The 27,865-nt window shown below is 42.9% G+C and overlaps 2 protein-coding genes across 2 annotated transcripts; both read left to right on the plus strand.

The window, feature by feature from the left end:
- The first annotated feature begins 1,264 nt into the window (after positions 1–1,264).
- On the plus strand, positions 1,265–14,479 carry LOC115369174 (uncharacterized). The gene is made up of 3 exons (XM_030065742.1): positions 1,265–2,254; positions 8,314–10,007; positions 14,337–14,479. Exons 2-3 carry the CDS (start codon positions 8,570–8,572, stop codon positions 14,477–14,479), a joined length of 1,581 nt encoding a protein of 526 aa, XP_029921602.1. The 5' UTR covers positions 1,265–2,254; positions 8,314–8,569.
- A 7,634-nt stretch (positions 14,480–22,113) lies between these two features.
- On the plus strand, positions 22,114–24,105 carry LOC115368749 (gastrula zinc finger protein XlCGF8.2DB-like). Its single transcript, XM_030065074.1, has one exon. It carries the CDS (start codon positions 22,381–22,383, stop codon positions 23,485–23,487), a length of 1,107 nt encoding a protein of 368 aa, XP_029920934.1. The 5' UTR covers positions 22,114–22,380; the 3' UTR covers positions 23,488–24,105.
- The last annotated feature ends 3,760 nt before the right edge of the window (positions 24,106–27,865 follow it).

Genomic DNA, 27,865 nt, shown 5'->3' on the forward strand with positions numbered 1-27,865 from the left:
GCCGGAGAGCGCCATCTTTGTATCCTCAGCTTCATATGTTAAAACTGAATATGTATAACAGGGTAGTGAGACTCGTATCAGGAAACAGACAGCATTTGTTCAAATGAGACCTTCACCGGGACCAAGTTTTTTTTTGTTTTGTTTTGTTTTGTTTTGTTTTGTTTTTTGTTTTTTGTTTTTTTTTTTTGCTAAAGTGAACATGACCCAAGTCGACACATGAATATTTTAGGTGACTTTCTAATTTATTTTAAATCAATAAACTTTTAGTCAACAGATCAATGAAAAACTGCATGTTGGCTCATGGGGCAATATTCTGAGGGAAAAAACAACTGGAAACGGAAATTTAAGTTTGAAATTTACAAAAGAAAACACAATTTATGACAAACTAGAAAATTCTGAGTTTTGAAAGTCACCAATTTATGACAAAACCTGTGAAAACTGGTTTTTCTTCTCCTGTGGGATTCAGTCAGAAGAAATCCTGGTGATTTGAGCCCAGAATCACAATATTCTCATCAGCATTCAGACTTTGAAACTTGACAAAGCTGTTTAATGTGTGTTTTTATCTCGTGCTGGCATTGTTTGCTCATGGCGTATGATTCATCAGACGACCTGTCTTCTAGGGCTGGGTGTCGATTCAGATTTTCTGGATCGATTTGATATCGATTCAGTCAGGGATGTTTCACTTAAAATACCAATTTTACTTTGATATAAAAAAATTCAGAGAAATAATGCTGTGAATTTATCAAGGAACCTTTTGACCTGGTACATTATTAAAAATTGTGTTTACATTAAGATATGAGGCTTTGGAAACCATCATTTTCAACGATGCTGTATGATCGTATTTCCTTGCATATAAAAATACCAACAGCCTCGGTTATTTTCTGTGCACGCTGAGAGTTTGCTGGTAACTTACGCGCCAGTACCTGCTCCAGGTTGGTTGGTTTGAGCCGTGCCGACTGTCTCTGGGTGATGTCTCGTTAAATGGTTGCAGAGATTCGTCATATTTCCACAGTATTTTACCTTCCCATTGCACATCTTGCATATCGCTTGTTTTTTGTCCAACTGGTTGTTTTGCTTGTGCTTGTTGTTAAATCGGACACACCCAAACATCAGCTTTTAAAACGGCTGGCGGTGCCTTCAGTGGTGCACTCGCTCCAGCCGTGTTGTTTGAGCGCTGGCAGTAACAACATCTCATGAGATCTCGTGCCATGAAATGCAGCGCTAAATGCTGATCACGCAAGACGAGCTGGGCTGATACCACAGGCTGCTGCTCTGCACCGTACGTCCAAAGAAGAAAAAACTAGTTAAATTAAAAGATCGATTTTTGGATTTTATGAATTGATATCGAACCATTTAAAGGGAAATCAATTCAAAATGATTACTTTTTTTTTTTAACCCAGCCCTCCTGTCTTTTCTCTCAAATCTTTATTCCAGAGAGACGAGCAGGTGATCCTTATTGTCTTTTTCTTGGCTGCCTTTACGTGCCTGGTGCTGTTTGAAATGATGACAGACTTGCCATGGGAGTCTCAAAATTGAGGTTTATTTCCTAAGATGATGACATGGATATTTTGGATATTTTCACTTCATATTGATTATATTAGATTGTTGGTCATTTGGTGAATATATTGATCCAGTTAGATAGATCCTTACACCGCTAGATGAAAGCTACCCTGAACTTGTAATTAACATTCACAAGAGAGCGAACATCGATACAGTCGCGGCTTCCTAGTCATGATTTGTAAAGGTGTGTAACGGCTTCCATTTTTGTTAGGTTGCTATGGTTACCTGAGATTTCTGACCAAAGCGCCTCAGTGCTGGTCAGGGTGTGTGATGGAGCTTTGATGTCAGAAATAAAAGCCCCTGACTTGGCAGTTGAAGGCAGGATTAGTTCATGGCTGGTTCTGATCCTCCACAGTCCATCAGCTTCTGTTTTCATCTGTCAGGCTTTCTGTGTAAAACCTTTATCACAGACTGAGCAGCTGAATGGTTTCTCTCCCTTGAACATCATGTTTGTTTTTCAGTTTCTTTTCATTTAAAGCTTTGCCTGCAAAGAGAGCAGCTCCACAGTTTCTCTCCTGTGTTCTTGCTCACAGAGCAGGAAGATGGTTTCTCTGCATCATCAGATCCATCATCACTGAAAAGGAGTTCACTCTGTGGGTTTGAACCTGACTGAGGCTCTCTGCTCTCCTCCCAGTCATCACTGTCATCAGTCTCAGCTTCAGAAGAGTGTGAAGAGAGGAGCTGGCCCTCACTAGTTGGTTGCCTCTCTGTTCTCCTCAGTTTGGCTCTGAAGCTGTGAGGCCTGAGCTTCCTCTTTATCGTCTTCATAGCGAGAGCTGAGTAGGAAGGGACTTTAGAGAGCGCTCATGAATGTACACAGAATTTTGTGTACATTTGTTGTTAAAACACACACACACACACACACACACCGTGCTCTGTGTGAATGTAGGGAGTCGAGCAATTCGGTTGGGTGCAGTGGTTTTTGGTGATTCCTAGGCTGCTGTTGTGTTCTTGGACATTACTAACCCTGATAGACTGGCAGTTTGGTTGTCTCGTCTCCTTGGTAACCAGGTAAAGTGATGCTGTTTCCGGCTTCGTGAGATCGATACTGCCGTCTGCTCTCTATATATCCTCTTTGTATATATCCTTAGCCCACATATCACTAGATTTGCTAGTTGTCTTAATCAACAGTAGTGTTAAGTGGATAGCTTTTCGTTCCTTGTTTGTTTACCAGCTTCGAGTGTTACCCCGGCTTGCACTTAACTTTATTCATTTGCAGTCAAAACAGCCTTATTCAAAGATGATGTGCAGTGACTGTTTCACAGTTACAGACTGTTAGAAAGATCTGTCCATGAGTTGAAACGGCTTCTTTCAGCTAGGATTACGTTAGACATGATGGACTCTCCAGATAGTCATAAACCCGGGCTCGACAGCAGGCCTGCTAATGTTAGCGCTAGCTCAGCCTCATCTCATCTGTCCAGTGGAGCTGCTGGCTGGAGGCTCTGCCTCTCTGTTCTCCTCAGTTTGGCTCTGAAGCTACGAGGAATGAGCTTCCTCTTCATCATCTTCATAGCGAGAGCTGTGTAGGAAGGGACTTTAGAGAGAGAGCTCATGAATGGACGCAGAATAACATGTACGTTCATGCTGCAAATACTTTGTACTGTGTGGATTCTCATGTTTCTTAAACACTTCTGACTAAAATCTCTACTACAGACGGAGCAGCTAAGTGGTTTACACGTCATTTGTAAACCTCCTCCTCAGCTCTGTGCAGCTGATTCCACACCTGTAACAGCCTCCTGCTGGTGCGGCTGCTTACTGAGGCTCTGCCATGCTGACTCTTGGTGTAATGCCTGAGGTGCCCGTTCATGTGATGGTATAGAGTCGAACTACGGCTCCGCACAGTTTCACCAGGCTTGGGGTTACATGAAGTCCTGTCTCCTGGCCCACAGGGCTCAGCAGGTTCCTCATAAGACTGATGGTACGTGTCCACAGGGGCGCGTGTTAGACGTCAGGTGTGGCGCTGCTTCCCAGATTTGGACACTTTGGATGATGGTCAAGCCTCTCCTGATTGACAGCTGCTCTCTCCTGTAACCACCCAAACACTTCCTAGCTGCACCTGATTGGGCGCTTCACTTGTGGGCGGTCCACTCCTGGGTTTCAAACCGGGCCAACATGGCGGCTCTTTTTGAAAGTGTCTTTGTTGTTGCTAAAACAGTTCAGTGAAATATGTCTGAAAACATTTGAGGCAGAAATCAACCCTGCAGCTGCTGAATCTGTTTTCATTTCAGATTGATGATGGTTAGTTTAAAAGTTTTACAGGAGTTTTCTAAAGGTGGTGAGTTGTGCCAGATGCCTGTAATTTTCCTAAAGAAGCCTAGACCTCAACCTCAACAGGTAGGCTCAAACAGCAGCTCTGCAGCTTCACCTGCCCCGACTCTCAGCAGCATACTTAAATCTGCTAACATGAGGCTGAAACTTCTACACAAACTGCAGCTGGATGGTTTCTCTCCTGTGTGGATTCTCATGTGTTTCTCATACTGCCTTCAAGTGCCAATGAGAAACTTTTTTATTTACCATAGTTTTGAGTTAAAAAGCAACACAAACAGCTTGAACTTATCAGTCAGAAACTGGAAAACATTGATGCTGAAATTCAAAGTTGTGCCTCCTTGAATTACATCCAGTGACTAACAATAAAAATCCTTATTAAAACAGAATTTGGAGCGATTTAATCTTATTTGATAGTGGCTCTGGTTTGGGTTGCAGGTCTTGTGTTAACAGGTCGGGTCCTTTGATTCTCTAATTGATTTTGAGCCCAAAACTGCTGCTATCAGTCTGCATGTTTTACAAAATGGATTGACAACGTGGCTTACTTAAGCTTGTAACAAACCATTTAATTAATTTATATTTTCAGATTGAGGCGGGGCTTGGCCCAAAAGTGATGCCGTGGTTCAGGTCGGGCTTGGACAGATTTTTTTTTTTTTTTTTTTTTTTTTTTTTTTTTTTGGGCTCAGGTTGGTTCCATGTTTGAGGTTTTTATGCTTGTCTGATATATCCGACTAAAATATTTCAGTGCCTGTCAAATTGTATGCAGTAGCTCCAGTGCTGGAATCTGAGCTTCTCACTTGAAGGCAGGGAAAGTTTCCTCTGTCTGTAAAACTTTGACCTCAGACTGAGCAGCTGAATGGTTTTACTCTCTAATGCATCATCATGTCTGTGATGAGGGTGGCTTTTTGTTGTACCACAAAAAGCAGCTCCATAGTTTGTCTCCTGTCATCAGTCTCAGCCTCAGGAGTGTGAAGAGAGGAGCTGGCTCTCACTAGTTGGTTGGAAATCAGCAGCTGGATCTGAGTTCCTGGCTGGTTCCTCTCTGACGCTGTGAGCACGGAGCTTCCTCTTCATCTTCACTCTGAATGGGAATGAACGGGAACTTGGTGATATCTTGAAGCTGAACTTAAGTTATTTTTTCCCGTGCTGACGGCGGTGTCATGGTTTAACAGTCTGGATCACGGGTCATCCAGTCTGGGCTTACTGGTGGTGTTTTTTTTTTTTTTTTTTTTTTTTTTTCCCAGTCAGCTTGTGGACTTGGTTTGATAAGACAGCCTTGTGACTGGTGTGCATTTGGCATTAGTCTTGCTCTGGATGCCTGTTTTGTCAGATTATATTTGATTGATTGTTTTGGGAAATGGCCACACTGTGCTTGTGGGTAAATTTGCAGATTGAGCTGGATGTGAGCTGGATTAGGAATAGGCTGCTTTGTGCTGTTTTGGACTAATGTTTTTCTCTTGTAATTGTGAGAACTCTGGTGTGAGCTGCCAGCATTTTTTTGGTTTTGGTTTGTATTTGTTTGGCTCTGTGTGTTGTGTGTGTTTGTTCTCTCTTTCAGGTAGCGGGAGTCTCCAACCCACAAACAGTTGCGCTGAGCGTTATCACTTACTATTCTCACTGGTTTTGGTAGTGAATGGCTGACATCTTTTTTTTTTTTTTCTTTTTTTTTCTTTTTCCCGTGTTTCCCATGTGAGGAGTGTTTGGTGTAGTTAAAAGGACAGTTTAATCATTTAAATAAATTCATTTTTTTGTGTTGGTCAGGTCATGTTTGAATAAATACATGATTAATGTAACTGGTTTGGGTTCAATTCTTAATCTAAACACAATTTTTAATATATCAGGTCAAAAGGTTCCTTTTTTAAATTTACAGCATTATTTCTCAGAATTTTTTTTTATATATATATCCAAGTAAAACTGGTATTTTAACTGAAATATCCCTGACTGAATCGATATCGAATCTTGAATTGAATTGGGACCTTGTAAAATCGAATTGATCTTGAAAATCTGAATCAATACCCAGCCCTATTCCTGTTACATATCTTGCATATCACTTATTTTTTGTCCAACTCTTCATTTTCCTCGTTAGATAGATAGGTATACTTTATTGATCCCAGACTGGGAAAAAAAAACAATTTAATTGAGTTCCCTTTTTAAATGGTTCGATATCGATTCATAAAATCCAAAAATCGATCTTTTAATTTAACTAGTTTTTTCTTCTTTGGACGTACGGTGCAGAGAAGCAGCCTGTGGTATCAGCCCAGCTCGTCTCACGTGATCAACATTTAGCGCTGCGTTTCATGGCACGAGATCTCATGAGATGTTGTTCCTGCCAGCGCTCAAACAGCATGGCTGGAGCGAGTGCACCACTGAAGGCACCGCCAGCCGTTTTAAAAGCTGATGTTTGGATATACAGTGGTCCCTCGTTTATCGCGGGAGTTACGTTCCAAAAATAACCCGCAATAGGCGAAATCCGCGAAGTAGTCAGCTTTATTTTTGACAATTATTATAGATGTTTTAAGGCTGTAAAACCCCTCATTATACACTTTTCTCAGACAGGCATTAACATTTTCTCACTTTTCTCTCTTGTTTAAACACTCAAAGTTCAAACCTTCGTCGAAAAATAAGTGCAGTAAAAAAAAAAAACATTAAAAATTGCACTAAAAAAAATCTGCGAAACTGTGAGGCCGCGAAAGGTGAACCGCGTTATAGCGAGGGACCACTGTATTTCGGATTTAACAACAAGCACGAGGAAAACGATGAGTTGGACAAAAAAACAAGCGATGTGCAACGGGAAAGTAAAATACTGAGGAAATACGACGATTCTCCGCAACCATTTAATGAGACATCAATCAGAAACACAGTCGGCACGGCTCAAACCAACCAACCTGGAGCAGGTATTGGTGTGTAAGTTAACAGCAAACTCTCAGTGTGCACAGAAAATAACTGAGGCTGTTGGTATTTTTATATGCAAGGACATTTACGGCAATATTTCTCAGAATTTTTCTCAGGGATATTTCAGTTAAAATACCAATTTTACTTGGATATAAAAACAAATTCTGACTGAATCGATATCAAATCTTGAATCGAATTGAATTGGGGCCTTGTAATATTGAATCGATCTGGAAAATCTGAATTGATACCCAGCCCTATTCCTCATGCTTGTTGTTAAATCCGAAATACATCCAAACATCAGCTTTTAAACTCGCTGGCGGTGCCACTTAAGTATTAAAAGACTCAGAATTGGAAAAACTACATCACTGCAGAGGCAAAAACCTGAGCTGGAAGCATCCCCTTGAGATTTGATTTAAGACGCTAAGTGTTGCTGCACTTCAGCCTGAAAGACAAACTGACTGGCACTTTGGGCCGACCGAGCTTTCTCAGTGACGGCTGCTACACTTGGGACCAGCCGCCTCCTCGAGATCGTGTCTGCAGATTCACTTCCAATTTTTGTGTCTCAGTTAAAAATCACTGGCTTCTCTGGCTCAGATACAGTTTCTATTTTGTCATTCGGTATTAATCAAGTCTGCTAATCTGTTCCAGTGGTTTAAATTGAGTTTGATTTGAGCCATTTGTAACATGACGGCTCAGTTTTTGAGTAGGTGAGTTCGTTTTTGCGCCCACAGACTAACTTTTCTGTTTTTTGTGTCTTTTGATGTAGTGGGTTCATGCTGATGTTGCCACATGAGGTAGATTTTTCATTTTGGAGAGCTTGCCTGGTTAAGTAAGCCTGCGGGTGTTGGTGTGACCATCACCACTTTTTTTTGTTTTTGTGCGGTAACCCTGGGGGGGCCCCTGGCGTGCCCGGGAAAGCCGACGAAGACTAGCGGAGGTCTGTTTAGATAGACTTACAGGCTCTTAGGTAGAGAGGGAACCAGGCAGGTTCTAGAGCAGGTTAGAAACATCAGCTTCTGATCTGGTGGTGGCATTCGCTGGCCTTTGTTCACACACACACACACACACACACACACCGCTCTGTGTGAATGTAGGGAGTCGAGCAACTTGGTTTTGTTGGGTGCAGTAGTTTTTGGTGATTCCTAGGCTGCTGTTGTGTTCTAGGACATTACTAACCCTGATAGACTGGCAGTTTGGTTGTCTCGTCTCCTTGGTAACCAGGTAAAGTGACGCTGTTTCCGGCTTCGTGAGGTCGATGCTGCTGTCCGCTCCCCCGATCTCTCTGTATTCTGCTCTAACCTCTGAATTTTTTTTTTTTTTTTTTTTTTTTTACATTTTCTTCATTCTTAGCCCACATATCAGTATATTTGCTAGTTTTGTTTCTCCTTCAACAGTAGTGTTAAGTGGATAGCTTTTCGTTTCTGGTCTGTTTACTAGCTTCAAGCTTTACCCTAGCTTTGTTCATTTGTTTGGCCTTTGTGTATGTTTCATGCTGATGTTTATATCTGTATGTACTTATTTTATTTTAGTATGTCATAAGATTGTATTTTCTAATATTTTACATTTGTATTTGCCTTTCACTCTTTTAAATCATAGAGACGAAACAAAGGACGTATGGGACTCAGACTACTCATCCAGAGACGACGCTCTCGCAAGGACCGCATCTTGGAACCGACGAATCGAGTGATGAGGCCACACGCTCCACCTGCCCGCCCGCAGGCTCCACACGCTCTTGCAGATCGGACTGAATTTTTCTTCCTCCATTGTAAACCTGGTTGAGCCGTTGTAACGTAAGGTGTGACATGGATAAAGATATGCAGCACGGTGGCACAGCCAGGCCATTGAGCTGACAATGGCGTCAGGTGCGCCAGGTGTGTTTGGAGCTCTAGTAGCAGTATCCGTTTATACTGTGTTTTTAAGCATTCTAGGTCTCCGTTTTAAAATTTCTGAGGAGTGCTTGGAATATGATACGTTTTTGCAGCGGAATACTGAGCGTTTGGACATAACCGGTCGTCTGTCAGTAAATGCTGACAAACTTTGTGGATATGGCGGTGTTGCCCTGATCACCTGGAAATCCAAAGCCGCATGCAAAGCAAGATCTGGAGCGACCCAGCGACCCGATGCCCTCGGCAGAATATTAACAATCTGCCTACTGCTTTCGGGAGATATTCATCAGTGCCCGGGCCCAGCAGTCTTGCAAACGGCGAAACACCAGCAAAGCAAGCCCACCATCAGTTGTAGCGGCTGCTGCCCAAACTGCGGAAAGGTGGTAAGAGCAAACGCCAAAGCAGTTGCTTGTGACTCTTGTGACGTTTTTGTTCACATAAGATGTGGGAATATTGCTCCGAAATTGTATGACCGGGCAGTAAGGAATAAGTCGGTTATTCCGTTGGTTTGTAACCAATGTTGTGTGCGTGAAATGTGCAGCGCAGATGTGCTTGATGACACAGTTGGCTTGAAAGTGTATGACAAGGATACTGTGGATGGGAGAGACTATGATTCACTCGGCCTGCTTAATCAGAAAGGGCTGCACTTTATTCACGTCAATGCCAGGAGTCTTCTACCCAAAAAGGATGAAATCGAGCACTTCGCGTCCACGTCTAAAGCGGCTGTGATTGCCGTGTCGGAGACCTGGCTAGACAGTTCTATACTGGATGGTGAAGCTGGGCTTACAGGCTATTACATCTTTCGACGCGATCGCAACAGGCACGGCGGAGGAGTGTGCCTCTTTATAAGGTCTGACATAACTTTCAATCCGCGCCACGATCTACAGGTGGATGGCTTGGAGGCAGCCTGGGTTGAGTTGATACTTCCTAAAACCAAGCCCATCATTGTAGGTGTCTGTTATCGCCCACCTAAACAAACGGACTTCTATGAACTCCTTGAATCTGTCTGTTGTAAAAGTAATGTATGCTTGGAGAAAGAATGCATCATCATGGGTGATTTTAATACAGATTTATTGTTGCCACGCAGTAGCCTGAAAGAGTCTCTCTCTTATCTTTGTAAGGTGTCTGGTTTACAACAAATAATATCTGAGCCTACTAGGCTGTCGGCAAATAGCCAGTCCCTTCTGGACTTAATTTTAGTATCAGATTGTGGAATGATAAGTCAATCAGGTGTTTTAGATTTGGCTTTTAGTGATCATAATGTAGTCTTTTGCACACGCAAGAAAATGAAATTTCAGCCAATGAATGAGCATTGCTCCATCAAATACAGATGTACCAAACAGTACACTGCTGAAGCGTTCAATCAAAGGCTATCTGTGAGAGACTGGTCTGATGTGCTTGAATGTAAAGATGTTGATAAGGCTTGGGATTTGTTCAAGCAGCGTTTCAAAGCTGCTCTGGATGATGTCGCACCAATGAGGGAAACAAGAATTAAGCAAAGAAGTGCATGTTGGATGACATCTGAAATCGTTGATCTGATCAGACAACGTAACAGATGTTTCACAAAGTTTAAAAAGTCCAAATTACCAGCTGACTATAACTCTTATGCCCATCTTAGAAATCAAGTTAGCTCTAAAGTACAACAGGCTAAGTCTGAATTCTACACTGATTCCATTGCTGTAAATGCAAAACAGCCTAAAAAACTATGGAAAATTCTCAATGAGTTGGGATCAACAGCAAAATCTAAATCAAAGTCTGGTAAAGCAGGGCTTAATATTGATGATGAGATGTGCTTTGATAAGAGGCGGATTGCCTGCCATTTTAACCAATACTTTACAACCGTTGCGGCTAGTCTGGTCAGTAAATTGCCCAGTGGTTCTAATAAATATGGCAAATCATTTGTTAACTCCTTTTATAGAAGTAAAAATGTCTCTGCAGATGCATTTGTAATTAGTCCTGTCTCAGAGGATAAAGTGAGAACGTGCCTCTCCACTCTGTCAATGAATAAAGCCACTGGCCTAGACCTTATCCCCTCCAGGTTTCTTAGGGATAGTGCTGTGGTTATATCCACTATTCTTACTCATGTCATAAATCTGTCCATAAGTCAGGGTGTTTTCCCAGACGATATGAAGAAAGCCAGGGTAGTTCCTCTTTTTAAGAAAAATAGCAGAGCCGTTGCTGGGAATTATAGACCAGTATCTATTCTGTCAACTATTTCAAAGATTTTTGAGCGTCTTGTGTATGAACAGGTGGAGGAGTACCTTATCACACATGGTCTATTATATGAGCTCCAGTCAGGTTTTAGAGCTGCATATTCCACCGACACCTGTCTCATCCACCTCTTTGACTATGTGCGTCAGAATCTTGATCAGGGAAATTATGTTGGTATGTTACTGATTGACCTTCAAAAAGCGTTTGATACTGTGAACCATGATATTTTGCTTACTAAATTGCAATGCATGGGTTTTAGTAACTCAGCACTCAAGTGGTTCACTTCTTACTTGACACATAGGAAACAAGTCTGTGATGTTGAAGGGACCCTCTCGGATTCTTTGAGTATAACATGTGGGGTGCCCCAAGGCTCTATCCTAGGGCCCCTGTTATTTTTAGTATACATTAATGATCTGTCAGCTGCTGTGCGGTGCAAGTTGTTATTATATGCTGATGATTCTGCTTTACTTGTCCCAGGGCGTAATGTAAAAGCCATTGAAAACACTCTTGGCATAGAGCTTGAGTCCGTCAACCAGTGGCTAATTGACAACAAGCTCTCTATGCATCTTGGCAAGACGGAATCAATCTTGTTTGGTACAAAAAGGAAGTTGGCAAAATCAAATACTTTAAAGGTGATGTGTAATGGGGCTGAAATTGTGTCTAAATCAAGTGTTTCATATTTGGGTTTGACATTGGATCAATCACTTACTGGTGAATTCATTGCAGCCAAAGTGTTAGCTAAATGTGCCTGTAAGTTGAAGTTTTTGTATCGCAAGACCACGTTGTTTGAGTTTTCTGTGAAGAAATTATTGGCAGTAACGCTGATTCAGTGTCATGTGGATTTTGCCTGTTCTTCATGGTTTTCTGGGCTGACTGTGAAACTTAAAAACAAATTCCAAGTGTTGCAAAACAATGTTATTCGGTACCTGTTAAATGCACCCCCCCGTACTCATATTGGCAGGGAGGAGTTTGCAAGAGCTGGTCTACTTCCTGTTCACCTAAGAGTGGAACAACAAAAGCTAAACCATATGTTTAGCATTGTAAATGGGCAGGCTCCCAAATATTTATGCTCTGGTGTTACCATGGTCCACACACACCATGGTCATAACACGAGGGCCAGTATCCGCTCCTGTGTTGTCCCCAGAGTGTGTAATAATGCAGTTAAAAATTCTTTTTTCTACACTGGGATCATGGCATGGAATTGTCTGCCTACTGCCATAAGACTCGTAACATCTAGAGAAATTTTTAAAAGGCAGGTCAAGCAGCTTTTATGGAAGAAGGTGAATGTGCCTTGATTCTAGATAGTTTTTCTGCTTTTTAATTGTTTTATTTGTGTATTTGTTTTATTGGGATGTCTTCTGTTCCCACCTATTTTTGTATGACCTCTGTCTTGACTTTGTCTGTTTCTTGTCTATTTTGTTTCTTGTATGTAACACCAAGGACCATGCTGGAAATAAGTTTTGTACTTTTGCATGTCATCCGATGGATTGCTGTTTTATTCGTCTTAATCCATAAATAAATCTATCTATCTATCTAGCAATATCTCAACCTGATGAAGTGAGATCTTGAAGCTGCTCTGCCTCCTGATTGGTGCAGAGCTCCTCCTGTTCCTCTTTAATGTGTGGGGGCTCTGGCTCCTCCTGGTCCAGGTCAAAAGGAGCACCTTTTTTAAGGGAGTTGTTCCTCATCTGATGTGAGGGTCAAAGGACAGAGGATTGTGGTATTGCTATAAATCTGTAATTTGTGTTATTGGGCTATGCAAATAAAATTGACTTGACAGTTATTTTGATAATGCTTGTTTTGTCACAGTGGAACAGTCAGACGTTCACTCAGCCTGGTAGCAACTGCAGAATCCTACTATATTGATTCTGCTCATTCTATTTCTGTGGTTTTACAATAGTTTATTTCAGTTTATTACATTTACTCATGTTACTGTACGTTTTTGGAGTATATCTTTAAGTCAGTAATTTGACTTTTCCTTCAGTCCATATCTGCTTTAGTTTTGTCCTTCACTACGTTTTAAATCAGATCCATTACAGAGAACAGATGATCAGTGACACTGTGGAGCCTTTCACAATAAAAGCTCAGTCAGTAAAGATGAGAGGAGGAACCTGCTTCTACTTTTGTTGGTTCTACTTTTTGTCATTTTCCAAATTTCACAATGAAACCTGCAGCATGCAAAACTGCAGTAAGGACCATTTAGACTCAACTGGCAAATTTGTCAAAAGTGTAGAGAAAAAGGTGACAAGAACCAAGTAGACTCAACCATTATTAAGTGCTAATTCCACATCAGTTGAGTCTACAGGGTCCTCACTCCAGTTGAGTGTAATGCCCCTTTAAAAGCATGCAGTGTGCAGCGTGTTCTCTCCTCCTTTTCTAACTGCATGGAAAAGATCCCAGCTAACACAGTTACTGTTTGGAAAAAGGAGCTCAGTCACTTTTACTGCCAGGACATTTGACATGAGACACTTTGGACTTTTACTGCAGGACATTTTTACTGCACTACTTCTACTTCTACTGCAGTCACATACCAGCAGAGGAACAGTACTTCTACTTCTACTGCAGTCACATACCAGCAGAGGAACAGTACCTCTACTTCTACTGCAGTCAGATACCAGCAGAGGAACAGTACTTGTACTGCAGTCAGAATATGTGTACTCGAGCAACAGTTTGTAGTTGCTCATATGAGAATATAAAAACCTTGAGGCGACATCACAGCCTCAACACAGCGTCATCTTGTAATGTTTCAGAAAAAAGGTTTTCATAGAACTTTTTTTGGTTTTATTTACGAAATTATTTCTCAAATTTAGACAGTTAATTCTCACACAGACAGATTAAATTACTCTTAACGATCCCATGTTTTCAGCACAAGTCATAATGAATTTGATTATTATTTTGGCTCAACATTAAAAATTTTATATTTTTAAAGATTCAGATTTTAATGCATATTTGACTGCTGAAAATTTAAAACTCAAGAATGTTTTTACTCCAGTCAGTTAATTTTTCTCTGTTCCCTACATTTTTCATTGTAATTGAACTGAAATGATGAAATAATTTTTATATTAATTTTTAATACTGAAGTATATTTGCAGCTTTCTTTTTTTTTTAAGAAACATGCATGTAACATATTTATGTAATCTACCTGACTACAATCTTTTTTGTTGACATTGTGGAGAATGAGTAAATTTAATTGTTTATTGAGGTTGTAGTTTGCAGAGGTCTTGTACTGGACTATATTATATTGAGAGGTGTTTCTGATTTGTTTTTGTCCCTCCCTATTTATATACATGAGCGGGGACAGAATATTGGAAACACACACACACACACACACACGCGCGCGCGCAAGAGTCTAGTTTACTGTGCTACCTGGATACGGGAGAGGCGACGTCATCATCCAGCGCCTTGTGTTCGGCGCACACAGTGATGGATGGACGTTGTGCAGCTCGTATTATTATATCTATGTGTTTAGCCTCTCAGCTCCGCAGTAACGTTGGCGTTACATGTGCACTGTGTTGCGTTTAGTCTATAATAAAAGCAGAAACCGTGTCCGCGCAGCCGCAGCCCCCGGCGAGGCTCTGTGCTCTGACCAGCGGCCGTCCTCCGTCCTCCGCCAGCTGACGCAGCCCGGAGCCGCGGTGTGCAGGGACAGCAGCGGCAGTAAGTGAAATAAAGGAAGAGACTGTGAAGACACGTTTTACTAACATCTGTCCGCTAAGAGCACATAGATATTTAATTTCCAGCGTCGCCTTTCGCAGCTGCATGAGAGACACCTAAACACACCTGAGGCCAGGCTCAGGTACAGGTAGGACGGCGAGTCAGGGCCACTGCAGGGGGGGGAAATATATGCTGATGAAGCAAAGTATTACAATATTCAGAGAAAAAAAAATCAATTTCCAATATTGAAGTCATATTTTTATAAGGAAGTAACACTGAATTATGAGAAAAGAAAATAGAAAATTCTGAGATTACAAACTCAAATTTATGCGAAAAACAACTTAGCAAATAGTGAGCAAATAGAAAATAGTTTAACTTTTTGCGTCAGTGCTCCACATGTGCAGCCTCTGCTGCTGCTGGCCTGCAGCTGATCCCCTCAGCAGATTCTACTCTGACATGGGATTCAGGAACAAGGAGATCCTGCTGATTTGAGCCCAGAATCAGCAGATTGTTTTCTTCTGAATCGGTCCAAGGCTGGCGGCAGCGTCTGCAGTGTCTGGGCTGATCTGACCCTGCAAAGTGAAGCCATGTACCTCCTTTGCCAAAAAAATAAACCTTGAAAAAATACACAAGATTTATAGAGTTCAGACTTTCTTGTTTATTAACTTATTATTGTTACAGAGGAAGCAAAACACCTCATTAGCTCTCTCTCTCTCTCTCTCTCTCTCTCTCTCTCTCACTCCCTCACAGGGATCTGACGGTTCAGCTTAACAAAATAACATTCTGATCAATAAGCGGTGTGGGTGGGTGAAAAAAATGAAATTCTCAGCTGAATTTATTAAATCCTGTCAGTGATGCCCTGCAGCAGGAACAATAACTCTCCCCACTCAGAGAGGCTGTGTGTGTTTACACACTAAGCACAGCATCAGTACTCAGAAGACTCAGTCACATGTCACATGTGGACAAGCCTCTCGTCTGTCTCACCTGTACAACAGCTGGATGTTGGCTGTTGTCCTGCTCAGAGGGTAGTGACGTTATCATCCAGATTTTAAATCCAAAGTATCAAACATGTTTGAAATTTATCAGGGTGGCCCCGATGAGTCTGACAGCTGCAAAAATCTGTGAACCCCTCATACCAGATAATCTGGATCTGTAAACCCTTCACATTACCAAGTAATCTGGACAAGGCACAGACATTTTGCCATCACATCACAGTGAAAACATCACGCTCTGTGATTATTAATTTATTTCAGTGGTGAGCGGTGACGTTTTTGTGTAGTCATGGTATGATCCCACTGTCATGCGAGCGCCCGTGAGGGCGTGAGCTCAAAATTTTTGGGCATTTATTTATTAATAAAAACGCATAATATGGTTTTTAACTATACTATATCAACTCGACAACTCGATTTTGATAGACACGCGTCCGCATTTTGCCCCAATGTTACCAACAACAATGTGTTGCAATTTACAGTGTAAATGAAAGCGGAAAGTATTAGAACGGACGGATGATGCAGTAATAACCAGTTACAGAGTCAAGCAAATGACACATGAACATGCTCACAATGTTACCAACAAAATGTTGGAATTTACGGTGAGATGGGAACTATTGGGACCAGGGCCGGAGTGGGACTCCTTTTCAGCCCTGGAGTTTCATGCCTCAGACCGGCCCACTTTAGATCACGACCTATTATTATTAAAATAAAAAAGTATAACGGGTCACTACTATCATTTGAGCATAGAAAGTGGTTGTATTGGAACTAATGCTTGCTTGTTTGCACACTTACAACAGCTCACCTGTTCTTTCCATACTGACAGGAGCAATCCCCCCATCACTACTGGCTCCTGGCTCTGCTTCTGACACCAAATCACATTTTAAAAATTGTCATAATTCTCAGAACAAATCTCCCCTTTTTACAAAGCCTTCTGATCAATTCAGGTCAGTTTCATTAACGTACTGCTGAATCATCTAGCATCTCAGGACACTTTTCATATAGAGCAGGTCTACACCATGCTCTTCATTATATTAATTCTAATAATATTCACTCAATGAGCAATCCAACCTGCCCACTCTGGACTTGTGGGCTCATGGCTGGTGCTTGGTGCTGGATCTTGCTTCTGACTCTGAGGGGCTACAAGACAAAGTTTCCCAGTAATGTGGCATTGTATCATACTATTATTTATATGAGGTTATGTTATATGCAGGGACGGTTTTTGCTATGGGCAATGTGGGCAACCACCCAGGGCGCAATTTACTTGGGGGCGCACGAGCGGTCTCGAGGTTTTTCAGGATGATGAAATTGAATACTGAATATAAAATTCCGATTATGAACTTCCATTTATATTTTAATGAATATTTATTAGGCTAATTAATGATTTTTAAGGAACCTTGCATGGATGCTATTTTTAAACATATATTTGAGCATTATTAATCTTGCGATTATACAACTATTACCAACAAAATAAAATGTATAATCAAAATGTATTTAGACTGTGGGCATTTCGCTCTAAAAATATAAAAGTTTTTTGCCAGTATTCTGTCCGTTTCAGTGGATATATACTGGGCAAAAAAAGTTCTGCACCGCTTTTTCAGTCTATAATTTCTCCCCTTTAAGATAAGATAAGATAAGATAAGATATTCCTTTATTAGTCCCACGGTGGGGAAATTTCCCGCATCACAGCAGCAAAGTGGATAGCAAGATACGAAGCACAATTTACACAATAAAGCAATATAAACACTGTAAACAAGGAATGAGCAATATAAACACTGTAAACAAGGAATGAGCAATATAAACACTGTAAACAAGGAATGAGAAAAATACTCTGTGAACAATTTGAACCACAGAAGAAAAAAACCCAAAACCTGGGGAGCAACACACTCTGGAGGTTCAGGGTTAGTGTGAACCCATGAGACCAAGTGGCAGAACCTGACTCCCGGACTGGGTCTCAGGAACTGTCACACTTGATCCTGCCTTATGGGATCTCCCCGTCCCTCCCGTCTTTATGTGTGTGCAGTAGTGCAGTGTGCGTGTGTGTGTATGTGTGTACGTGGGTGGGGGTGGGGGTGGGGGGGTAGTTAAGGTGCTGAGAATGTGCATTCTAGTGCAGTCAGTGCAGTCCTGGAGAGTGTGTGGTCTACTGGGAGCACTGCTTGTTATAGAGTCTGACGGCTGCAGGAAGGAAGGACCTGCGATAGCGTTCCTTCACACACTTTGGGTGAAGCAGTCTGTCGCTGAAGGAGCTCTCCAGTGTAGTTAAAGTGTCCTGCAGGGGGTGGGAGTCGTTCACAATCATGGATGACAGCTTAGCCATCATCCTCCTCTCACCTACCACCTCCACTGAGTCGAGGGGGCATCCCAGGACAGAGCTGGCCTTCCTGATCAGTTTATCAAGTCTCTTTCTGTCAGCCGTTGAGATGCTGCTCCCCCAGCAGACCACTCCATAAAAGATGGCTGATGCCACCACGGTGTCATAAAAGGTCTTCAGGAGTGCCCCCTGCACTCCAAAAGACCTCAGTCTCCTGAGCAGATAGAGTCTGCTCTGGCCTTTCTTATAAAGTGCAGTTGTGTTGTGGCTCCAGTCCAGTTTATTGTTCAGGTGAACACCCAGGTATTTATAAGATGTCACCATCTCAATATCTGTTCCCTTGATGTTCACCGGTGTCGAGGGGCAGAGTGCACGTCTGCGGAAATCCACCACCAGTTCTTTGGTTTTCCCCGCGTTGATCTGGAGGCAGTTCCGCTGGCACCAGTCCACAAAGTCCTGCGTCAGTTCTCTGTACTCTCTGTCGTCCCCCTCTGTGATGAGGCCGACGATTGCAGAGTCATCAGAGAACTTCTGCAGGTGACAGGTGGGTGTGTTGTATGAGAAGTCTGCAGTATAGAGGGTGAAGAGGAACGGAGCCAGGACCGTTCCTTGCGGGGCCCCCGTGCTGCAGACTACGGTGTCGGACACACAGTCCCGGGTCCTCACATACTGTGGACGGTTGGTGAGATAGTCCAGAATCCAGTGTGTGAGGTGGTGGTCCACCCCGGTGTGCTCTAGCTTGTCCCTCAGAAGTACAGGCTGTATGGTATTAAAAGCACTGGAGAAGTCAAAAAACATGATTCTCACAGTGCTCCCAGGTTTCTCCAGGTGAGAGAGAGCTCGGTGTTGGAGGAAGATCACAGCGTCATCCACCCCAATGCCAGGCTGGTAGGCAAACTGAAGTGGATCCAGTGATGGTCCCACCAGGGGGCGGAGATGAACAAGGACCAGCCGCTCCAGGGTCTTCATCAGGTGGGATGTTAGCGCCACCGGCCTGTAGCTGTTGAGATCCTTGGGGTGCGGAGTCTTGGGCACAGGTACCACGCAGGATGTTTTCCACAGCTGTGGCACTCTCCTCAGCTTCAGGCTCAGGTTGAACATGTGCTCAACAATCCCGCACAGCTGATCTGCGCAGGACTTGAGGAGTCTGGAGCTGATGCCGTCTGGACCTGCAGCCTTTCTTGCCTTGATCCTCCGGAGCTGGTTTCTCACCTGGGTCGTTGTGAGAGACAGGTTGGAGCAGGGGGGCTGTGTGCTGGAGGGTGTGAGTGGGGGGGTTGGGTTGATGAGGTGAGAAGTGGGGGGTGGCTGAGAGCTGAGTGTTGTAGAGGGGGAGGGGGAGGAATTTGGGCAGTTAACACTGGGTGCAGAGAGGGGGGGCTGCAGCATGGAGGACTGGGCTGGGGGAGGGGCAGATGACTGATCAAATCTATTGAAGAATAAGTTCAGATCATCAGCCCACTTTTGGTCCCCCGTAGCTTGGGAGTCAGGTTTCTTGTGGCCAGAGATGGTTTTCAGGCCTTTCCAGACTCCACAGACATCTCTCTGCTGCAGCTGATCCTCCATCTTCCTCCTGTAGGTGTTATTTATACCCAATAGTGTTGTATCTTATACCGTTGTAAAGCCTGATTCGTTCTCTTTCCAATAAGATACAACTTGTAAGGATCCTGCATTTCTGGAATGAGTGACACCGGTAACTGTGTGGGAAGCGACCAATTTTTTTTGACAAAATCCCCTGCAATATTTTTTCAGTCGATCATTTCTCCCATTTATCAATACCAATTGGTGTTGTCTTTTATACCGTTAGAAAGCCTGATTAGTCCCCTTTTCAATGCCAATCGATTGGTATGACCAACATGGCTAAACATGTGTCGTCGTCGTCATTGTCGTTGTCGTCGTTGTCGTGTTAAATGGGAGAAATCATCAACTAAAAAAATATTGCAGGGGATTTTGTCAAAAAAAAAAAAATTGGTCCTTCTCATACAATTACCGGTGTCACTCATTCCAGAAATGCAAGTTGTATCTCATTGGAAAGAGGACGAATCAGGCTTTACAACGGTATAAGATACAACACTATTGGGTATAAATAAAGGGGGGAAATCATAGACTGAAAAAGCAGTGCAGAACTTTTTTTTGCCTAGTTTACTTAAGATCTGACGGTAACTAGTCCTTGTCAGCCAGCCAACTTGGGCTTATCATGTTTTCTAGACATCATGATTTCCCAAAACTGAATAAATACCACACATACCAACACAAAACTGCTTTGCTAGCTCAATCATGTTGTAACTAGAGTATCCGCTGGAAAAACTATTTTTCATGGGCTGACAGTTACACTTCTGCCAAGTCGTTTTTAATCTAACAGGTGCCATGACAACTACTCAAGGCCATGCATGTACAGATGCAAACAAACTGACAAATTTATTAAATCAATGGCCTAGGCAACTCATAAAGAATAAACAAATTAATAATGATTAATAGGCTAATTAATAATTGATAACATTAACACATTAATAACAAGAACAAAGTTATAGCAGCACATCTCCATAGAAAATCTTACAGGTACTGTCCGTGGTGCTGAATCAGCCTCAGCAGGTACTGTCCATGCTGCTGACTCTGCTGAGGCAGGTGCTGTCCGTGGTGCTGAATCTGCTGAGGCAGGTGCTGTCCGTGGTGCTGAATCTGCTGAGGCAGGTGCTGTCCGTGGTGCTGAATCTGCTGAGGCTGGTACTGTCTGTGCTGCTGACTCTGCTGAGGCAGGTGCTGTCCGTGGTGCTGAATCTGCTGAGGCATACTCTTTATTATACGCAATTTTATGAGCCATTTCCACTCTACATCCTAAACTCCTCCCATCGATGCAATCCATTTCTGTTTTGGCGTGCTGGTTTGTTTTTAGCTAGCTAGCTGTCGTGCCGACGAAAGGAAAAGCGAAGCGAACGCAGGCTTTTCCAATCTAGATCTATGCGCGCTCACATAAAAAGGGCGGTGTTTGCTGCATGCGACCAATCGCAGACAAGGAAAAATCCACCCGAGCCGCATACTTTGCAACGGAGGAGCAGACAATAATCTGAAATAAATACGAGGAATATAACTCCATCATCCAGGCAAAAACCAACAGAGTTGAAGCTGCAAGGAATGTTGGTAAAAAAAAAAATCGCCGACTGTGTCAATGAGTAAATTAGTGGGATTATAAACGAAGTAAGCGCAAATCTTGCTGTACGTTATGCTGGGCCACGTCGTCATGTTATCCTCCCAGTTCTGCACTGAATTTGGGTGGGGGAGAGTAACGCATCTCCAGTCAAGGTGGTTGAACCGTGTTCCCATTGTAAGGACATAATTATTAAAATTGAAACCTGACGAGCAGCGAGCTACATGTCCAGACGAAGCTGCGTTAGCATGGAAGTTTGTTTACACCGGCATACACTACGCAAACCACTTCCGGCGGAAATGAAGTGCATTTGTGTAGGGTAATGGCGCCCCCCGGGATTTGGTGCGTAAACCTGTCTATAGAAATTTAAGCTCCATAAAATTCACGGAGGATCTTGTTTAGCTCTTCTTTACTTACAGTTGGAAAAAAATCAGCTGTTTGCCCGGTGTTTTTCTGGTAGTGTTGTGGACATTTTACGGCCCAAGATGTTGACCGGGCTGTACTGGCTTCATTTCTTAACCTCTCCAGCTGATCCAGCTCTTCACTCGTCTCTTTCGCGTATCTCTCCTTTTTCTCTTCTGTCTTGTCTTCCTCATTCAGCGATTTATCCAAACTTAGGTCCCCAAATAAATCAAAATTGACAACAAAAAGGTCCATTATGCAGGCTAACAAAGTTGACAGCGGCTTTTGATGCGGGTTTCAGTGAAATGTTTCGTGTTGCCATGGAAACCACACAGACTCGAGCAATAGTCTCACTCCTCCTCTCCCAGCCCTCCTAATAACACAGTTACATCAGTGTGTGTGTGTGTGTGTGTGTGTGTGTGTGTGTGTGTGTTGACAAATGCAAGTGCCGGTTACATTGTGTCAGGAGGGGGGCAGTCATTAGGTAGCTACCATTCAAACTGACCTGTGCACAACAATGATAACCTTCACTTGGAAAATTTCATCGGGGGAAGGGAGTGAAATGAGTTTGCTGATAATGTTGTATGCTCACCAGAGCCTGGTGCTAACTTCTTGTGTAGGAGGTCAGCAACCTTGACCTCACTCAGGGCAGCACTGAGCTCGAATCTGGGCAAAAGTTATATTGTGGTACAAACATACAGCCTATAACTGATAAATGGAAAACTAGTTATTGTATATGTGTGTGTGTGTGTGTGTGTGTGTGTTCCAGTGATGCCTCAGCAGCTGCTGGTGTGTAAAGAAGAGGTTCCCCCTGAGCAGCAGGAGTGCAGCTCCAGTCTGGACCAGGAGGAGCCAGAGCCCCCACACATTAAAGAGGAACAGGAGGAGCTCTGGACCAATCAGGAGGCAGAGCAGCTTCAAGATCTCACCAAGTTCCCCTTCACTGCCGTCACTGTGAAGAGTGAAGATAATGAAGAGGAAGCTCAGTGCTCACAGCTTCATCAGAGCCAAACTGAGGAGAACAGAGAGGCAAAGCCTCCAGCCAGCAGCTCCACTGAACAGATGAAAACAGAAGCTGATGGAGAGGAACCAGCCAGGAACTCAGATCCAGCTGCTGATTTCCAAGCAACTAGTGAGGGCCAGCTCCTCTCTTCACACTCTTCTGAAGCTGAGACTGATGACAGTGATGACTGGGAGGAGAGCAGAGAGCCTCAGTCAGGTTCAAACCCACAGAGTGAACTCCTTTTCAGTGATGATGGATCTGATGATGCAGAGAAACCATCTTCCTGTTCTGTGAACAAGAACACAGGAGAGAAAGTGTGGAGCTGCTCTCTATGTGGTCAAAGCTTTAAACTAAAAGGAACCATAAAGAGACATATGAGAGTCCACACAGGAGAGAAACCATTTACCTGCTCCATCTGTGGTAAAGGTTTTACAGATAAAAAAACTGTCAGTACACACATGAGAGTCCACACAGGAGAGAAACCCTTTAGCTGCTCAGTCTGTGGTAAAGGTTTTACACAGAAGGGACACTTTAATACACACATGAGAATCCATACAGGAGAGAAGCCGTTTACCTGCTCGGTCTGCGGTAAAGGTTTTGCAGATAAAAAAACCTTTCACGTACACATGAGAATCCACACAGGAGAGAAACCGTTTAGCTGCTCAGTTTGCGGTAAAGGTTTTACACAGATAGGACACTTTAAAGCACACACCAGAGTTCACACAGGCGAGAAACCATTTACCTGCACAGTCTGCGGAAAAGCATTTAGTGATAAACGTCATTTAAAACCTCACATGAATGTCCACACCGGAGAAAAACCATTTAGCTGCTCAGTCTGTGGTAAAAGTTTTGCACGGAAAAATTACCTCAGCACACACAAACGAATTCACACCATTTGGAAACCATTTAGCTGCTCAGTGTGTGGCAAAAATTACACATGGAAACATGACCTCAACACACACATGCGAACACACACAGGAGAGAAACCGTTCAGCTGCAGTGTCTGTGGAAGAGGTTTCAGCAGGCGTGCAGATGTTAGAGGTCATGAGTGTGCCGGTGAGACACACCTGAGTGCTGCTCACACACATGTTGTTTTAATACAGGCTAATGCAGTCAACACCACTGGCCCATATGTTTCTATTTGCCACAACCCAGGGGGACAATAAGCAAACTGAATAATACTCTATACTCTCTCTTTGCTCTTGGACATCCACATACACCGCTGCTGCATTTACTTTAAACTGATACATTTTACTGCTTTTTCTGTTTTATGCAATTCTTTGTTTTGTTTTGTTTTTTTCTCTTATGCTGTTACTTTTACTGCCACAATTATTACCATCATTCAACATTTTCTTTCTCAGAGCAGGATGTTTTGAAATATTCTCATTGACAATGTGAAAATAGGATAACTTCTTGCAAGAACAATTATTTGCATAAAAAATGAATGAAACTACATGAGGACAGAGTTACTATTATCCTGAGGTTGTCTGTTACTTTACTGGACAGTTGTGTTGTGTATTGAGTCGAGGCTACAGGATTGACCAGGGATGGGCAACTTTTATGGGGGTAAGGGCCACAAAATAATGTGAGTGATCATTAGGGGCCGCAGTGACTCGCAGGGCAGCGAACCCACAGCCACACTGCACTGTCTCTCCATCAGACTGGGCTTTTTGGCTTTTTCTAGCTCCAGCTCTGCTTGTTAGGAAGCATCAAAAGAATATTTTTGTGCTGTGGTAGCTCTTTTGCTCGTTTATATTTCTTTTAAGATCTTTAATGATGGCAAGTCTGGCAGCACCAATGTATTTTTCACATTTCGCTTTATGGCAGCTGTTTTAGTGCTGGTTAATGATATATTCTGCCATCATTGATACAGTCTGCACATTATGGTGTACTGATGAACTCTGTGAACAGGCAGCCGGTCTAACTTTTATATTGGAGCACAAAGTTTCTGTGATAAATTTTTCTTTTTTGCTCATGGTGTCTTTAGCTCTCCACATCATGAAGTGGTGGATGATCCCTTGTCATGACCTCTGACCTCTTCTAATGAGACATAATGTTATGTAAACAACTGACCTGCAGGTAGAGCCATCGAGCTACATGATCCTGAACTGAGACAAAGTCAATCATTTCTGTCCAAATTTTGAAATTCACCCAGGGGCCACAAAATGAAGGTTTGTGGGCTGCGTGGGGCCCGTGGGCCACCAGTTGCCCACGTCTGGGTCAGACCTAAAAACCAGTCAGGATGCTCGGTGTTCCATGGTGGTACAGGTCTGTGCTGAAGACGGCTGGTTTAACATTAGGTTGAAGCACCGGTTATTGTGTTTGGTGGTTAACGTCACCGCCACTCGATACTATAAGATGCAAATACCTGATGATGATGACGATGATGATGATGATGATGCTGATGCTGATGATGATGATGATGATGCTTGGTGTTACATATCTGTGTTGTAGATTGCTAGTTTAACATTAGATTTAAAATGCTTCTTGCTTAATTATGAAATAGTTGCCAGAAGCTGACACACCTCCGGCAGAGCTTAACAAGCACAGGAGTGTCTGCAGAAAGAGGTTGTGATTTTAAAACATTAAAAACTCCATTTTAGGTTAAAAAGTAGAAATAGGTTGTGTGAAAGAGTGTTTCTTTTTTTCTTTCTTTCTTTTTTTTTTTTAATTTGGCACACAGCTGCATGTGCTCAAATGTTCAACTGTGTATGAAGATAAAAAAAAACTGCTCCCACATGTTCCAGTGCCTCAGTTAACATTGTTTCTGCATATTTGTGTTGCAAACACACAAATCCAATAAGATGTGTACTTTTGTGATGCATGTGTCGCGGGTGTTAGATGTGTGCAGTGATGTAGTCTAGTTTATTATAGTGGTTATACGCGCGTGCACACACACACACACACACACACACACACACACACACACACACACACACACACACACACACACACACACGGCTCCCTTTCTGAAACGTTAACGTTAGCTCCAGCTGTAGTGTCCCCCGAAACGTCACGCTTGATGGAAGCCCCTATGGTCAAAAAGAGCCCGCTTCTTAACACAGAGAAGGCGACTTTATGAACGGGAAAGTGAACGTTATATCAAAAAAAAAAACAACATACTGATACGTATCTTTGCGCATTGTTAAGTGGTAATACGGAAATTCGGGACCTTTTCTAGTGGGTATACGGCGTATACCTGCGTATCACGTAGACTACACCACTGGATGTGTGTTTGAATGCCTTGAAGCTCAAAAATCAACATCGACAGCAGACGGCGATGGCAGTCACTGTTTCAGTGTTCACTCCTACATCGGTGTGTTCTTGGAGGCTGACAGATTTAATATGTTTAATAATGTCTTCGGCCTGGGCGGCACGGTGGTGCAGTGGGTGCAGTGGTTAGCTCTGTCGCCTCACAGCGAGAAGGTCCTTTCTGTGTGGAGTTTGCATGTTCTCCCCGTGTCTGCGTCGGTTTCCTCCCACCGTCCAAAGACATGCTGGTCAGGTGAATTGGAGAAGCTAAAATTGCCCCTAGGTATGACTGTGTGTGTGAATGTCAGTGTTTGTCTGTCTGCCCTGCGATGGACTGGCGACCTGTCCAGGGTGTTTCCTTGCCTTCGCCCTATGAGCGCTGGGATTGGCTCCCCCCCCCCCAGAACCAGATTGGAACCAGATTGAGCTGCCGTGTCTACAGATACCCATAAAGGTAGGCTACATCTTTAATCATGAGAATTATGAAGTTTTTTTTTTTTTGTTTTTTTGTGAATATTACCCCCTCCCCTCAGAGTGTCCGACTTTTTTCTCACAATTTTCCGACTTTATAATATGAGAACATCCGATTTTTTATTCCCTAGAAATTGGCTAATTTAATGGCAGTTTTACAGGGTTGACCGTTTTTATTTCAGGGGGATGCCATATCCGCCCTCATCCCCCTCAACTCGAGTACTGCCTATCACCAAAAAACAACCAAAATTGCATTTTTCATGTCATGGGGCCTTTGATGCCAATGGGAGGTGTGAAAGGAAAATACATTTTGGGCAGCTCAGACATCCTGATTGATTCAGACTTGCTAATTGACTGGACCATCCTGTCGTCTGGCCCTGGCCTTTAATCCTGTGGGCGTGAACACAAACACTTTTTATGCCTTTTATTCCCATTCGGGACCGCACCCTACCTGATCACTGCCTTACAATAGCTTCCTTCACCTTTTGTTCTCTGCCTATTTACATACCGTCTGTAGTCACTGTGTAAAGGTCTTCCTCTGACATTGCTCTTGGTCAGCTCACCGCCCCAGATACTCTCTGTGTCGGTCAGTTCACCAGTGTGCCGGTGTACTTCAATAAACTCACATCATTACAGCAAACTTCTAGACTGGACTACAATGGTTTTAAAGAACAACATTCTCAGAATCAGAACCATCAGCTCACCAGCTCATCAGAGATCGCAGGTGATGCGGCGACAACCTGCAGCCGCCGAGGAGACGCTGGCTCTGCCGGAGGAGACGCTGGCCGAGTACGAGCTGCAAAACTCTCGCCTGAAACTGAAGGTGGAGAGGCAGCAGAGGCCCCTGGACGCCGTCTTGCTGCCGGAGGTGCGACTGCACAGAGGTTCGTAACTTTTAAACGCCATTTTCACATCACCGACTCACCTGGACCCTGACAGGCGAGGATAACCGCCAGTTAAGATTCAAGAGAAAACACTGAGACAATCTGCAGCATCTGTGAGATAATGATATCTATCAATGCATGATAATAACAACTAATGATATCAATATCAATGCATGATAATAACAGCTAATGATATCAATATCAATGCATGATAACAACTCTAAATGACCAACTTCACATGCTAATATCATGTTAGCGGGTCTGTTCAGCCACAACTTTCAGATCATTTTAAAAACAAATCGTTTATTCTGAATGCAAATGATTTATCATCATATTTAGGAAGACAGCCGTTGTTATGCCAAGGTACGTATACCCGATAAAAGTTGTGTCCCCTGTCCGGTGTTGCCGAGGCGGGGTGGGGGGGCACTCTTTGAGACAAATCAAGAAGCTACTATAACAATTTCAGAGTGTTTAACAAACTGCATTTTGATAAAAGACAGTTATTGGGAAACACAGATATTGATTAACTGATTTATTTGGGCATTAGATTAACATTTTATAATTTAATTAGGCTATTTTTAATTATTTTCTCAAATGTCTCCACACACAAACATAAATGGCAAGATCTGAGATACTGACAAAATAGGTACAAACACAAACAGTACCAGGAAATAAAATAAAGTACAGAAATTAATACAAAAAGGCTGGACAATAAATGATTATCAAATCAAAATCACAACTTCTGTCAACTGCGCAGGGGGGCTGGGTGCTTGTGTGTGAAAAGCAAAGCGAACAGCAAGTGGAACGAGGGAGAGATGGGAAGGCAGCCAGCGCACGGCATATCGGCACAAAAACAAACACAACAGACGTGACATAAATAAGTTTCTGACTAACGTTAGGTTATGAAGTCACTTGGGATAGTTTGGAAAGTCGCTAT

This window comes from Myripristis murdjan, chromosome 12 (assembly GCF_902150065.1).
Source record: "Myripristis murdjan chromosome 12, fMyrMur1.1, whole genome shotgun sequence".
Taxonomy (NCBI): Eukaryota; Metazoa; Chordata; class Actinopteri; order Holocentriformes; family Holocentridae; genus Myripristis; species Myripristis murdjan.